The sequence below is a fragment of the Vidua macroura genome, chromosome 24 (genome assembly GCF_024509145.1).
Source record: "Vidua macroura isolate BioBank_ID:100142 chromosome 24, ASM2450914v1, whole genome shotgun sequence".
NCBI classification, from domain to species: Eukaryota; Metazoa; Chordata; class Aves; order Passeriformes; family Viduidae; genus Vidua; species Vidua macroura.
This window is the reverse complement of record NC_071594.1, coordinates 1,057,343-1,072,628: the sequence shown is the minus strand read 5'-3', so window position 1 is coordinate 1,072,628 and position 15,286 is coordinate 1,057,343. Positions and strand designations below refer to the sequence as shown.

Here is a 15,286-nt window from a genome sequence, read left to right as displayed (position 1 = left end):
GAGTTGAGCGTGGGCACCCAGAATGGGTGGGGGCAGGGTGTGGGGGTGTGCACAGGGTGTCACACTCGCAGGAGTGGGTGCCTAGGGGTGGGGTAGGGATGCACACGTAGGGGACCAGCGGAACTTTGACTTCCATCTGCACGGCCCTTCATGGGGGAGTGGTATAGGGTCCCCCACATGAGTGGAGGCCCCAGAACCCTGCCGGGATCCCCCAGGAGGGGACAGTGGGGTGACATGGGGTGACATGTGATGCCACGGATGGCCACAGTTGTGCCATGGAGTGCTCTAGAGGGGCGTGGGGCGGCTCTTGGGAGCCCCGTGAACAACTGGGGTGCAAGGTGTCCTCGGGTAGGAGATCCCCAGAGCCCACCAGTATCCCTGGGATGTGGCTGAGGAACCCCAGAAATGTTCAGAGTGCGGGGGCAGAATGGCGGAGACCCTTCTGGCGGGGGGACTTAAGGACGCTCGGACCGCTCGGGCCACCCCAGCCTCTCCCTGTCACCCCCTGTCACCCCCAGCCTCTCCCTATCACTCCTGTTACCCCCTGTCACTCCCTGTCACCCCCAGCCTCTCCCTGTCACCCCCTGTCACCCCCAGCCTCTCCCTATCACTCCTGTCACCCCCTGTTACCCCCTGTCACTCCCTGTCACCCCCAGCCTCTCTCTGTCACTCCCTGTCACCCCGTCACCCCCAGCCTCTCCTTGTCACCCCCTGTCAGTTGCTGTCACTCCCTGTCACCCCAGCCTCTCCCTGTCACCTCCTGTCACACCCTGTCACCCCCTATCACCCTCTGTCACCCCCTGTCACCCCCAGCCTCTCCCTGTCAACCCCTGTCACTCCCTTCACCCCAGCCTCTCCCTGTCACCCCCTATCACCCCTGTCACACCCTGTCACCCCATCACCCCCTGTCACCCCCTGTCACCCCCTGTCACCCCCAGCCTCTCCCTGTCAGTCACCCCAGCCTCTCCCTGTCACCCCCAGCCTCTCCCTGTCACCCCCTGTCACCCCAGCCTCTCCCTGTCACCCCCTGTCACTCCCTGTCACCTGCCTTGCCCCTCCACACCCCGGTTCTCCCGTCCTGCTGCGCCGCCTCCAAGCCACCAGGGGGCGCTGCTGACCACCCCCCCCCCCCCCGCGCCCGTTGCCGTGGCCGCGCCTCTTCCCGCGCACGCGCGCGGAGCCGCTGTCCCCGCCGCTGTTCCCGGTGCCGCCGCCGCCATCACCGGTCATGGTGCTGGACCTGGACCTGTTCCGCGCCGACAAGGGCGGAGACCCCGCCATGGTGCGGGACATGCAGCGCAAGCGCTTCAAGGACCCCGCGCTGGTGGATGCGCTGGTGCGAGCGGACGGCGCCTGGCGGAGGTGTACGTGGGGGTGGGTGGGTGGCGGGGGGGAACCTCCGGGCTGGGGGACCCTCTTGTCACACGCGGGCGTGTCTCCCCCTCCCGGTGCCTTTCTCCCCACCCCGTCAGCCTGGTGACCGGTCCGCAGGTGATGGGACTCCCTCCCCCACCATCGCCCCTCCTCGGGGATGGGGGATCCCCTAGGGGTCCCTCTCTCTCTCTCTCTCCCTCCGTCCCTCCTGAGGACCTGGAAACGGCCCCCACACTGATCCCGAACTTCATGGATGAGATGGGGTGACCTTTAGGGGGAGGGTCTTTCCCATCCTCCCCAGCTGTTTGTTGATTCCTCCCCAACCTTCGGGGATCACCTCGGTGGATCATTGCCCTCTGGGACTGGATCCAGTGGGTAGATCACAGCAGAGACCGAGGGCTTGTCCCTGCGTGGATCCCCCTCGCCCCTAATCCCAGGGATTGAGGTGGGAGAAGTTTTTCCACTAGACCCACCTTCCCTCCTCCTAGGCTGGGGGGCAGATCCCACGTTTTCCTCAGCCCGGACATGGATCCCGTCCCATTGCGATCCCCAGGGATCCGCTCCCTGCATTGCCGCAGGATCCAGCTGGGCGGGGGCGATCCTAGACAGTGCCACCCCCAGATTTGGGGTACACCCACATCTGGGCGGCTTGAGGGGCAGGAGCCACCTCCTCGTGGCTCCCGGTGGGATATGGGGCAGCAGGATGTGCATCTAGCTGTGTCAGTGGGTGCTGGATGTGGAGAGGAGTTGGAGTGTGGCAGGAGGAGTGGATATCCCCAAACCCCACCATTCCCAGGGCACCCCAGCATTCCGTTGCTGCGGGATGAAAGCAGTGCTTGGGGCTCCCCTTTAATGCGTTCACCTTGATGTCCAAGGGATCACCTGCTTCCCAGCCCCCTCCCTACGGGCTCTGTGTCCCCAGGACAGCGATGCTGGAGAATGGCGGGTGGCTACAGGAGGTGACAGGGTGAGGCAGGCTGGCGGGTCTTGCTGGCTGATGCAATCCCGCGGCGCCGGTCCATGCTGTGCCCTGCTGTGTCCTGTTGGTGTTCCCTGGCTCTGGATCCCCTGGGGACTGATCCCTCCCGTTGATTAGGGTGGCGCTTTCTCAGCGTAGGTGTCCCCACTTTGAGCTGCCCCAGGTCCTGGGCTCTGCCCTTCCCATCCATGCTCCCCTCATCCAACACACCCTGAATCTCGTCACTGTGGCCTCAGATGCCAGGGTCTGCTCAGTCCTTAGCAATCCCATCCCACTGAGGGAGGTGTCTCATCACAATGTGGGTTCCCAGCACAGAGTGGGGGTCCCATCCTATCGGGGAGGTCCCAGCGTGGGGGGCTCCAAGCCTGTGGAGGGAAGGGTGCCATCCTGGCATGGACGTCCCAGTGCAGCGTGAGGGGGATCCCATCCTGGTGTGGGGATCCCAGCCCAGCATGAGGGTCCTAGCCCAGAATTGGGGGGTCCAAGTGAAGTACAGAGATCCTGTGCTGATGTGGGGGGTCCCATCCTGGTGGAGGGATTCCCATTTTGGCAGGGTGGGGTTCCCAGTCCAGTATGGGGATCACAGCCCAATGTGGGGGATCCTAGCATGGGGTGGGGATCTCATTCCAGGACATGGTTCCCAGCCTGGCATGGTATTTTCATCCCAGTGTGACCCACCCTCATGGGGGTCCCAGTGTGGAGGTCCTGTCCCAGTGTGGGGGTCCCAGCCCAGCACGGGGAATCCCAATGTAGGGTTCTCATCTTAGAGTTGGGGTGACCCATCCCAGCGTGGTTCCAGCACGTCATGGGGGTTTCCAGCCTGGCATGGGGGTCCCAGTGCAATGTCACTTCAGGTGTTTTCCAATGACATCCCTACTCCTTGCAGCTCTGCTCCACACGATCAACCTCTGTCCTCCCAAAAACTCCAGGGCTGTTGCCTGTGGGTATTCCTGGAACTGCCACCCCCGCTGCTGCTCCCATGGGGTCTCCATATCACCTCTCTGCACCAGATAGGAGCCCCAGCCCTTCTCTCACCCCAGGTGACAGCCCCTGCCTTCCTTTCCAGGCAGGTTTCGTGCCGACAACCTGAACAAGCTGAAGAACCTGTGCAGCAAAACCATTGGGGACAAGATGAAGGTGGGGCACGAGTGCCCTGGGTCACCTTATGGTGGGACATCACCAACTGGTGACATCTCTCCTCCCAGCCCTGCAGTCTCTCCCTTGTGTCACTGAGGGATGTTTTCCCACTGGAATTTTACTCTTTAACTCTCCTGGGGTTCCTTTTTCCTCTTGCTGCAGAAAAAGGAGCCAGCAGGGACGGATGAATCTGTACCAGAGAGTGCACAGAACCTGGATGAACTCACAGCTGATATCCTGGGGGTGAGTGAGACCCCAACTCCCTCCACTGTGTTTACAGTTTGTCCAGAGCTTTGCCTGGAATTGCCCAAACTGGTGGCCTGAAGTGCCCACCAAATGAGGGGGGGACTGCCTGATGCCCCAGCTGGGAGGATCCTTTATCTCTCAGTCCTACACCAGCAATAACTGACTCTTCCTCAGTGTCCTTGATCTCCCCAGCATTACTCTGTGTCAGTCAAGGGCTCATCCCTGGGAATTTGAGCAGCCTCAGTCCTTCTGTGTCCTCAGTGTGTCCCTCCCTGCCTGCTTCCATCCCAGTTCGGCCTTCCTGGTTAATGAGTGCAATGCTGGCTGCCATGGGAGCAGCTCAGGCCTTCCAGAGCCCAGCTTGTCACCCCTTTATCCTTTCAGACTGTTCTTGAGTGTGTTCAGCCCAGGGACTCACTCCAGAATATGTGGAGGGTCCAGAATTCATCATGCTGGGCTCAGGATTCCCTGTGCTGGATGAGCAGGCCCCCCTTCCAGTGGTCTTCTCTCTCCCGCACCTCATGCAGAGGTCTCTCTGCAGTGTCTCCAGGTATCCCAGATAAAGAAAATTCGGCTGCTCATTGATGAGGCCATTCTGGAGTGTGACTCTGAGCGCCTGCGGCTGGAGGCTGAACGCTTTGAGAGCCTCCGGGAGATTGGGAACCTCCTGCACCCCTCTGTGCCCATTAGCAATGACGAGGTGGGGCTCGGGAAGGGAGGGGGAGGAGGTGGGGCTCGGTCAGAGGAGCTGGGAAGCTCACAGTGGGAAGCAGGAGGCTCCCAGCAGGGGATCCCCCAAGCCTGGCTGGGTGGGCGGATGAGGGAAATCTGCATGACAAGCCAGCATTTCCCACCAGGATCAGACAAAGAGCAGCTCAGACAACACTGGGCACACCATTGTTGGGGGAATTAATGGGAAAGGCGCTTACTGCGGTGAGGACTGGGTCTCCCTCTGCTGCCTCCATTCATCCCATGGGAATATTTTCCCAGGGGGAGCACAACTGGGCCAGGCTTGCTGCCAAGTGACCACACAATAAGCTACAGGCTGGAGTTTGAGCTCCCAAAGTGGGCCCAGTGTGGTTCAGGGACTGGCGTCACAGCGTTCCAGGGCACTGAGGACATGATAGGCTCCTGCTCCTCTTTTCTTTGGGTTCCTGCAGGATGTGGACAACAAGGTGGAGCGCGTGTGGGGTGACTGCAGCTGCAGGAAGAAGTATTCTCATGTGGATCTGGTGGTGATGGTGGATGGCTATGAGGGGGAAAAGGGCGCTGTGGTGGCTGGCAGCCGTGGCTACTTCCTTAAGGTGAGAGCTGTGACCCCAGAATGATCGGGTTCAGAGAGGAACGAGGAGGGACAGGGGCCTTGGGTTCTCCTCCCCTGGGATCGATGATGGGAGCCTCCAGAGGGCTCGTGGGCCCTCTGAGCAAGGAGGAGTTGCCCAGCAGAGTCCTGTGTGTGACAGGCAGTGTGACCTTTGTTCCCAGGGCCCACTGGTGTTCCTGGAGCAGGCGCTGATCCAGTATGCGCTGCAGAGCCTCCGGGCCCGGGGGTACACTCCAGTGTACACCCCCTTCTTCATGCGCAAGGAGGTGATGCAGGAGGTGGCCCAGCTCAGCCAGTTTGATGAGGAGCTTTACAAGGTAAGAGATCACTCTGGATTTGGGACTCGAAAGCAAGCCACCCCCATGGGGCTGTGGAGGGGGAGGCAGTGGGGTCCCTTCTGCCCTGGCAAGTTTGGCAGTGGTGGTGGCAGCAATGGTAGCAGTGGTTCCTTCCCCTCTCTTTGGGATCCATCTCTGTGTTGTGATGGTGATGATGTGACAGGGAGATGGCTTGTCTTGGGGGTCCACCTCCATGGGAAACACTTCGTGGTGGCACTGCAGTGACAAGGAGGTGGCTCATCTCAGGTCCATCTCCATGGGTGACACACTGTGATGGCCATGAGGTGACAAGGAGGTGGCTTGTCTCCAGAGTCCATCTCCATTGGTGACATGTGGTGACAAGGACATAACTTATCTCTGGGGTCCATGTTTATGGGTGCCACATGACGGTGATGAGGTGACAAGGAGGTGGCTCATCTTTGGGGTCCATTTGCACAGGTGACACATGATGGCAGTGCAGTGACAAGGAGGTGACATGCTCTGGGGGCCATCTCCATGGGTGACATAGGTGACAAGGAGGTGGCTTGTGATGGTGATGACGTGACAAGGAGGTGGCTCATCTCTGGAGTCCATCTCCATGGGTGATACAGGTGACTTGTCCCTGCCATCAGCCCCTTTGAACGACTAACAAACTCCCCCTGTGATGAATTCTCAAACCATCTGGCCCTGGAAAACCTCCCTGCTGGTCCCTGGAGGTGCAGGAGCAGCTAGAAGAGGGCCAGTGGCTCACGTCCCCTACAGGTGATTGGAAAGGGCAGTGAGCGGGCAGAGGACAGTTCCATCGATGAGAAGTACCTGATCGCCACGTCAGAGCAGCCTATCGCCGCCCTGCACCGTGATGAGTGGCTGCGGCCTGAGGACTTGCCCCTCAAGTACGCGGGGCTCAGCACCTGCTTCCGCCAGGAGGTGGGATCCCATGGCCGGGACACCCGCGGCATCTTCCGCGTCCACCAGTTTGAGAAGGTGAAGGAACGGTCCTGGGAGGAATTTGGAGTGTACTGAGGGTTGCTGTGGGGTTCCAGTGGGAATTCAGCATGTTCCAGTGGAAATTCATGGTGTATCTGGTGCCGCTGCAGCATACCCAGCAGGAATTCAGGGTGTAGCCATTGTCACTGTGGTGTTCCAGCAGGAAGTTGGAGTGTATACCCCATGTCACTGTGGGGTTCCAGTGGGAATTCAGGGTGTACCTGGTGTCACTGTGGGGTTCCAGCAGCAATTCAGTGTTCCGGGTGTCATTGTGGGGTTCTGATGGGAATTTGGGCTATACCCAGTGTCACTGCAGGTTTTCAGTGGGAATTTAGGGTGTACTGGGTGTCACTGGGGGTTCCAGGTGGAATTGAGGCTGTACCTGGTATCACCGTGGGGTTCCCATTGGAATTGGAGCTATACCTGGTATCACTGTGGAATTCCTTCTCCTGCAGATTGAACAGTTCGTCTATTCCTCTCCCCATGACAACAAGTCCTGGGAGATATTTGAGGAGATGATGGCCACAGCTGAGGAATTCTACCAGTCCCTTGGGATTCCCTACCACATCGTCAACATCGTCTCAGGTAGGGGCTCCTGTGCTACGGGGGGTTGAGCGGGGCTCTGACCTGCTTCCTGCATGGCAATTTCATGTCCCTGGCTCATTGCTGTCCCCAGCCTGAGATGGAGGAAGAGAAGGGGACATTTTGTTTTCTGTGGAATCTTCAGCCTTGCTCTGGGTCCATGGGAGCGGGTGTGGACAGTGCTGTGATGGATTGTCCCTGCTGTCCCTTCCAGAGGGACCGTTGAGTGTCCCAGCTCCTCCTGGAAATGCTCCCAGGAAAAAGATCTGGTTTAAAAGCTCGCTGTGGCTGAGTGAGACCCCTTTATCCCATTGGCAGAGCGAGAACCCCACATCCCCACGGCTGAGCAGAAATCTCTCATTCCTGTGGCCAAGCAGGAATCCCAGATCCCCATGGCATAATCCTACCTCCCCAAAGTCAAGTGGGAAGCCCATGTCCATGTGGCTGAGAAAGAGCCCCATGTTCCCATAGGTGAGTGGCAATCTCACATCCACATGGCTGAGAGAGGCCCCCACATTCCTGTGAAGCAGGACCCCCATATCCCCATGGCACAGCAGGAACCCAGTGTCCTGTGGTTGAGCAGATGTTCCCCATCCCTGTGTCTGGGCAGGACTCCCACACCCCCACACCCCCATGACCAAACAGCTTGTGGCTTGTTGACCCTGTGGCCAAGCGGGTACCCCACATCACTATGGCAAAACAAAAATCCACTTTGGATCGGCACCAAGCTGCGGGAGTGACTTTGGAGGCTTCACCCTACACTCTGCCCCAGGATAGGCAAATTCAGGATGGTAGTGGGACCCCCCCACTCAGCACTGTCCCCCCTCCAGGCTCCCTGAACCATGCAGCCAGCAAAAAACTGGATCTGGAAGCCTGGTTCCCTGGCTCTGGTGCCTTCCGTGAGCTTGTCTCCTGTTCCAACTGCACTGACTACCAGGCCCGGCGCCTGCGCATCCGCTATGGCCAGACCAAGAAGATGATGGACAAGGTGAGGCTAGTGGACATAGGGGAGTTCTTCCTCTGTTCCTTTGCTTTCCCCATGTCACAGGCATCCCCTGTGTCCCCCTGCCACAGGTAGAGTTTGTGCACATGCTGAATGCCACCATGTGTGCTACCACCCGCACCATCTGTGCCATCCTGGAGAACCACCAGACTCCTGAGGGCATCCGCATCCCTGAAAAGCTCCAGAACTTCATGCCTCCAGGTAACATCCCCCTGTGCCCTCCCCATCCCCTGCTCCTTGGCGGGTGGGGGGGGGGGGGGTGACAGCAGTCCTTTGTCCCCCCAGACCTGCGGGAGCTGATTCCATTCATCAAGCCGGCACCCATTGAGCAGGAGCTCTCCAAGAAACAGAAGAAGCAGCAGGAAGGAGCAGGCAAGAAGAAGGCAGGGGGGGGACGTGACCAGGTGCTGGAGGAGCAGATGAAGAACATGGAGGTCTGAGGGTGTCCCCCTGCACCCCAAGGACTTTGAGGCCCTCCCAAGTCATCTCACCTTCATTGCCAGGCTGTGCCCTTCATTATCGTCTTTGCCTCGGAGGGGAGTCACCGTCTGTCCCCCCTGTTCCACAAAGAACTGACACTGTCAGGGCGCTGCCCCTCTCCCTGTGTGTCCCCTTACCCTGCTGAGTCGGGTCAGGATCCCCCATGTGTCCCCCTCGTGCTGAGTGGTGCTGGGGACCTCCGTGCCCACGTAACATGTCCCTCCAAAATAAAGCCAAGAGCTGTTGAGATGTGTGTTCTTGGGGGGTTCCGAGGAAAGAATGAGGGGGTCCAGCCCGGGGAGTTGTCTCCGTTGCACACCACTCTCCCCCTCCCCCCCTCTCCCCCACACCTCCTTCCTCCCCCTTCTCCCTCGCTTCTGCCAGCCCCACACAAAGCCCTAGACAAAGCCCCTTTGTGATGCAAAGTGGGGCCGGGGCCCCAGCTGCTGCTCGCCCCCTCCCTCCGGGGTGGGGTGATACACGGGAGGGTTGCCCCCTTCCATCGCCATGCAGGGAGGCCTGGCTGCCGCCCGCTGCTCTGCGTGGGAAACCCCCGGCAGGCCTTGGGTGTCGGGTGGAACCGGCGGGGATCGGCCCAGTGAGTCACCGGAGCCCCCGGCGGAGGCGGAGGGGTTCCGGCGCTCCAAGCGCCGCCCCGGCGCTGGGGGGCCCCTCCCTGGTACTCGTCGGACCCGTTCCGCCGGGGTAGGGGGGGAGGCGACTCCGCACCGCCTGCCTGCACCCACGCGACCGGCGCCGACTTGGGCGGGGGGGAGCAGCAACCACAGACTGCGGGGATCCGCCCCCGTCTAGCTTCTCCAGTCCCTCCCAGTCTGTTCCAGCGCCCCCGACATACCTTGTCGCTCTTAGTTTGTCCCAGTGCCCCCCAGCATCCCCAGTCCCTCCCAGTTTGCCCCAGTGCCCCCCAGCATCCCCAGTCCCTCTCAGCCTGGTCCAGTCGCTCCCAGTCTGTTCTATTGCCCCCGGTCCTGGTGCGCTGGGACGAGCCCGGGGATCTGGGGTAGGGGGGTGGCACGGACTGAGGGGAGACGGACTTCCGTGTGTGGAGTCACGGCCGGCGATGGGAACACGAGGGGCCTGGAGGACGAGAGTATGCCACACGTGCTGTGTGTTTACACGCGATCTCCGTGCTGTGTCACACACGTGCCATCTGTCTCGTGTATGCTCCATGTGTGTTTCACATGTGCTGTGTGTGTCACATACGTGGTTCCCATGTCATATGTGCTCGCTGGTGCCTGTATGTCCTGCGTGTGCGACGTGCGTGTTCCCTGTGCGTGTAACACGAGTGCCTGCAATGCACAGGTAGGTGCGTGCAAGGCCCTTCACATCTGTGTGAGTACGTGTGTGCGCGCAGGGCGCACATGTGCACCTCACATGAGTGTGCGCAACCTGCGCGCAGTGCGCGCTCGCTGCCCCCGCGCTGCGCTGCCGGAGCGGTTGCGGGTGCCGCCGGCGAGTGCCGGGGGCGGCGGCGGCGGCTCCTTTAAGCGCGGCCGGGCCGGTGAATTGGCGGCTCCGCCCCTGCGGGCGCGCTCGGGCGAAGGCGGAGCGCAGGCGACGGCGCGGGTCGCTGCGGGCACCAGCCCCGGCACCGGGGACACCGGGGGGCAGCGGCCATGGGCCCTCCGCCCACCCGCCGGGCCGCACTCCGGCTGCTGCCGCTGTTGCTGCTGCTGCCGCTGTTGCTGCTGCTGCCCGCGTCGGGACCCGCCACCGCCATCGCCACCGGCATCGCCTCCGGCATCGACACCGGCACCCGCACCCGTCCGTCCAGCACGCAACCGGCGGCACTCCAGCTCCGCGGCGGCACCGGGGACAGCGGCGGCGCGTGGCCCCCGCCAAGCACCGGGGACAGCGGCGGCAGCGCTGGGCCCGCACTGGCCGCGGGCGGCAGCGATGGGACTGCACCAGGCACCGGCTCCAGCGGCGGTGTGTGGCCCCCGCCGAGCACCGGGGACAGCGGCGACAGCGCTGGGCCAGCACCGGCCGCGGGCGACAGCGATGGCACAGCACCAGGCACCGGCTCTTCCAGTGGGGACAGCGGCAGCGACGTTAGGGTATCCCCAGGTATCGGCAGCTCCAGAGTTACCGGGGACACTGGAAGCACCGTGAATGCTGGAGACACCTGGAAGCCTGGAGGCTCTGGCGGCGTTGGAAGCACCAGGGATGCTGGAGGCACCCGGGATAGTGGAGGCACCGGGGTTACTGGAGGAACTGGAGACACTGGAAGCACCTATGTCCTCAGGGGCACCAGGAGTGCCGGGAATACTGGACACACTGGGGACACCAGCATCCCCGTGGAGGACACCGGGAGCACTGGGAACATGCTGAGCACTGGAGGTGTTGGGGGCACTGGGAGCACTCCAGTCCCCAGGGGTACCAGGAATTCTGAACTCACTGGGGAGACTGGGAGAGTCTCCAGAGATGCTGGCAGCACTAGGAAAGTCCCCAGGTATACTGGGAGCACCAGAGATTCTGAACATAATGGGGAGACTGGGAAAGTCCACAGCAACACCAGGAACACTGTGGACACTGGACATACTGGGGACACCGATATCCCCAGGGAGACCAGTGGCACTGGGGATGCGATGGACACTGGGGATGTTGTGGAGTTCCAGGCCACAGCAGTCCCCAGGTCCCCCATACCTCACCACCGTCCCTGCCGCAGCCCCAACACAGCACCGCAGTTCCAGCCGTCCAGCTACCAGGCCACAGTGGAGGAGAACCGGCCAGCAGGCACTCCAGTGACACAGGTGACAGCACAGGACCCTGATGAGGGGGAGGCAGGCCGGCTGCACTACTCTATGGCTGCACTCTTCGATAGCCGTTCTGATGACCTCTTCACCGTGGACCCTGTCACTGGTGCCATCAGCACTGCTGCACCGCTGGACCGCGAGAGCAAGAGCACTCACGTGTTCCGAGTGACAGCAGTGGACCACGGGACACCCCGGCGCAGTGCCATGGCCACACTGACGGTTACAGTGAGTGACGCCAATGACCACGACCCAGCCTTTGAGCAACTAGAATACCGGGAGAGTATGCGAGAGAATCTGGAGGTGGGCTATGAGGTACTGACAGTGCGGGCTACTGATGGTGACGCTGGTCCCAATGCCAACATCCTCTACCACCTCATCAACGCCGGTGACACCAACGAGGTCTTTGAGATCGATTCCCGCTCAGGCGTCATCCGCACTCGTGGCCCTGTGGACCGGGAAGTAGTAGATGCCTTCGAGCTGTTGGTGGAGGCCACAGACCAGGGCCAGGATCCAGGTCCCCGGAGTGCCACTGCCACTGTCCGCATTGCTGTGGAGGACGACAATGACAATGCGCCGCAGTTCAGCGAGCGACGTTACATGGCACAGGTCCCTGAGGATGTGGTGCCCAATGTGGCGGTTCTGCAGGTGATGGCCACCGACCGTGACAAAGGCAGCAATGCACTGGTGCACTACAGCATTGTCAGTGGCAACACCCGTGGGCACTTCTACATTGATGCGCAGACAGGCACGCTGGATGTCGTTACCCCCCTGGACTATGAGGTCACCAAGGAGTTCACCCTGCGGATCCGGGCACAGGATGGTGGCCGCCCGCCTCTCTCCAACATCAGCGGTTTGGTGACCATCCAGGTGTTGGATGTCAATGACAATGCTCCCATCTTTGTCAGCACGCCCTTCCAGGCCACCGTGCTGGAGAATGTCCCCGTGGGCTACTCTGTCATCCATGTACAAGCTATTGATGCTGATTCAGGTGACAACAGCCGGTTAATTTACACCCTGCTGGAGACTGGCACCGGCTTCCCCTTTGCCATCAACAACAGCACCGGGTGGATTGTGGTGGTCTCTGAGCTGGACCGGGAGGTGGTCGACTTCTACAGTTTCAGGGTGGAGGCGCAGGACCATGGCACCCCCTCAATGGCCTCCACGGCCAGTGTCAGTGTCACCATCCTGGATGTCAATGACAACAGCCCTGAGTTCACCCAGCGGGAGTACGGCGCCCGCCTGAACGAGGACGCGGCAGTGGGCACCAGTGTCCTGACTGTTTCTGCTGTCGACCGTGATGCTTACAGTGTCATCACATACCAGATCTCCAGTGGCAACACCCGCAACCGGTTCTCCATCACCAGCCAGAGCGGTGGTGGGCTCATCTCCCTTGCCCTGCCCCTGGACTACAAGCTGGAGCGGCAGTACCTGCTCACTATTGCTGCTTCTGATGGCACCCGCCAGGATACTGCCCAGGTGGTTGTCAACGTCACTGATGCCAACACCCACCGCCCCGTCTTCCAGAGCTCCCACTACACCATCAATGTCAATGAGGATCGGCCAGTGGGCACAACAGTGGTGGTCATCAGTGCCACAGACGAGGACACAGGGGAGAACGCCCGCATCACCTACCTGATGGAGGACAGCATACCCCAGTTCAGCATTGCTGCTGATACTGGTGCTGTCACCACCCAGATGGAGCTGGACTATGAGGACCAGGTGTCCTACACCTTGGCCATCACTGCGCGGGACAATGGTATCCCGCAGAAATCTGACACAACTTACCTGGAGATCCTGGTGAGTGATGTCAATGACAACGCACCTCAGTTCCTCCATCATTCCTACCAGGGATCCATCTACGAGGATGTCCCCACCTTCACCAGTGTCCTCCAGGTCTCCGCAACTGACCGTGACTCTGGACTCAATGGCAGAGTCTTCTACACCTTCCAAGGGGGTGATGATGGTGATGGCGACTTCATCATTGAGTCCACCTCGGGCATTGTCCGCACCTTACGCCGTCTGGACCGGGAGAATGTGCCGCTGTATTCCCTGCGGGCATTTGCCATGGATAAGGGGATTCCAGCCCGGCGGACGCCAGTGGAGATCCAGGTGACAGTGTTGGATGTCAATGACAACCCGCCCGTGTTCGAGCAGGATGAGTTTGACATCTTTGTGGAAGAGAACAGCCCCATTGGGCTGGTGGTGGCCCGGATCACTGCCACTGACCCTGATGAGGGCACCAACGCCCAGATCATGTACCAGATCGTGGAGGGCAACATCCCTGAGGTCTTTCAACTGGATATCTTCTCTGGAGAGCTCACCGCCCTGGCTGACCTGGACTATGAAACCAAGGCTGAATACATCATGGTGGTCCAGGCCACCTCGGCACCACTGGTGAGTCGGGCCACCATCCATGTGCGCCTGTGTGACACCAACGACAACAGCCCCCAGCTCAAGAACTTCGAGATCCTCTTCAACAACTACATCACCAACCGCTCCAGCAGCTTCCCTGGGGGCGTCATCGGCCGCATCCCTGCCCATGACCCTGACGTCTCTGACCACCTCACTTATGCTTTTGAGCAGGGCAATGAGCTCAACCTCGTGCTGCTGGACCCACACACTGGGGACCTGCGCCTCAGCCCAGCCCTGGACAACAACCGCCCACTTGAGGCTATCATGAGGGTGTCTGTCTCTGGTAAGACCCCCACCCATGGAGGGCACCTTTCAGGGGGAGTGAAGTTTTGGGTATATCGACCTCTATTTCTGCATGGAGGCGAGGTGTTATGGGGTCTCAATACCCTGTTTTGGCTGCCCCCACCCTCCAGATCAGAAGGGATGATGTGTTGTGGGGTCCCACTACCCCACTGAGGTGTTTTGGAGTTCCACCACCCCATCCTGGTTGCCTTCACCCTCCAGATCTAGGGGAGAGGGGATAATGGGATGCTGTGCCCCCCTCACACACCAGACATCCAAGCTGGAGACCGCTGGGGTCCCTAGCACCCCCTTTGCTTTCCCCACCCCCCTGGGCTGTCTAGAGGTGGTCCTTGCACTTCTCTGTCTGTCACTGAGCAGGGTGGGGCAGGACCCAGTGCATGTATTGGGGGAACAGAGGCTGGTGGGGGCCAGTGGGGTCCTGGTACCCTTGGGGGCTTGTTATGGGGGTCTGATGGGTGAATCTGGGAAGCTCAGGGTGCAGTGCAGTACTGGGGGAGTCCTGGCACCGCCATGTTTCTGTTTCCAGGAGATTCCACTTGAATGAATTCAGTGCAGGAGACACAAGGCCTAGTGTGTGTAATTGTGAGGGCAACCTGGCCTCCACTGAGAGGTCCCCAAACCCAGCGTGGGGGGGATCACTGCAACATAAAGGGTGCCATCAATTGTCAGCACCATTTGGGGTGTGGGGTGTTCAGGAGGTGCTTCTGGGGGATGGGGGTCATCCCAAGGTGGGGGAACACCTCCTTGGTCGTCCCCAGGTCAGGGGGAAAGTGGGTCACAGGCCATGCCTGATGTCTCTTGTCCTCAGCCACATGGCCCCCATTGCCCCACAGCATCTCCTGGCAGGGGTCCCTGCTCTGGCCGCACAAAGCAGGGGGCCCAGGGCACAAAGGGTGGGGGCAGGGACTCCCCCGTGGCCCGCTCCCCCCCCACCAATTGCAGGGGCAGGCGGAAGGGAAACAAAAGGTCCAGCCATAGCTGGGCCCTCGCAGCTGCAGCCATGGTAACCTTCCCACCACCCCCCCCACCCCCGCCAGCCACTGGCCACCAGTCACTGGCCACAGGCTGCTGGGCAGCCCTGGCCCCTGCCACCCCTGACGCACTTCCTTCTGCTTGCTTGGCCCCCCCACCTGTCCCCATATTCCCTTCATCCATCTGTCTGCCTGCTCCCCATCTGTCCTGCATCCCACTGCCCTCAGCCAGGGGGAGGACAAAGAAGAGGAGAAAGGTGGGTGGCCCAGTGCTCAGCAGAGATTTTGCTCCCCCAACCCCATAACTAGCATCAGCCCCTTAACCAGCACCATCCCCATACCAGCTCCAGCCCCAGAAACCAGCACCAACCCCATAACAAGTACCAACCCCATA

At 60.8% G+C, this 15,286-nt stretch overlaps 2 protein-coding genes across 8 annotated transcripts in view; both read left to right on the top strand.

The window, feature by feature from the left end:
- The first annotated feature begins 1,134 nt into the window (after positions 1-1,134).
- Positions 1,135-8,676, top strand: SARS1 (seryl-tRNA synthetase 1). Of its 2 annotated transcripts, none has more exons than XM_053997920.1 (11): positions 1,135-1,364; positions 3,420-3,490; positions 3,653-3,733; positions 4,278-4,436; positions 4,897-5,040; positions 5,222-5,377; positions 6,140-6,361; positions 6,820-6,949; positions 7,777-7,934; positions 8,021-8,150; positions 8,235-8,676. In XM_053997920.1, the coding sequence occupies exons 1-11, from the start codon at positions 1,229-1,231 to the stop codon at positions 8,387-8,389; spliced, it is 1,542 nt and encodes a 513-aa protein (XP_053853895.1). In that variant the 5' UTR covers positions 1,135-1,228; the 3' UTR covers positions 8,390-8,676. The 2 variants fall into 2 exon arrangements, with proteins under 2 accessions (XP_053853895.1, XP_053853896.1); XM_053997921.1 differs by lacking the exon at positions 1,135-1,364 and adding an exon at positions 2,955-3,293.
- Positions 8,677-10,066: 1,390 nt separating this feature from the next.
- CELSR2 (cadherin EGF LAG seven-pass G-type receptor 2) overlaps positions 10,067-15,286 on the top strand; it is a 31,184-nt gene continuing 25,964 nt past the window's right edge. For all 6 annotated transcript variants that reach the window (XM_053997905.1, XM_053997907.1, XM_053997906.1 and 3 more), the window contains exon 1: positions 10,067-13,901. In XM_053997905.1, coding sequence (XP_053853880.1) covers positions 10,067-13,901 — 3,835 coding nt within the window. The remainder of the gene's footprint in view (positions 13,902-15,286) is intronic.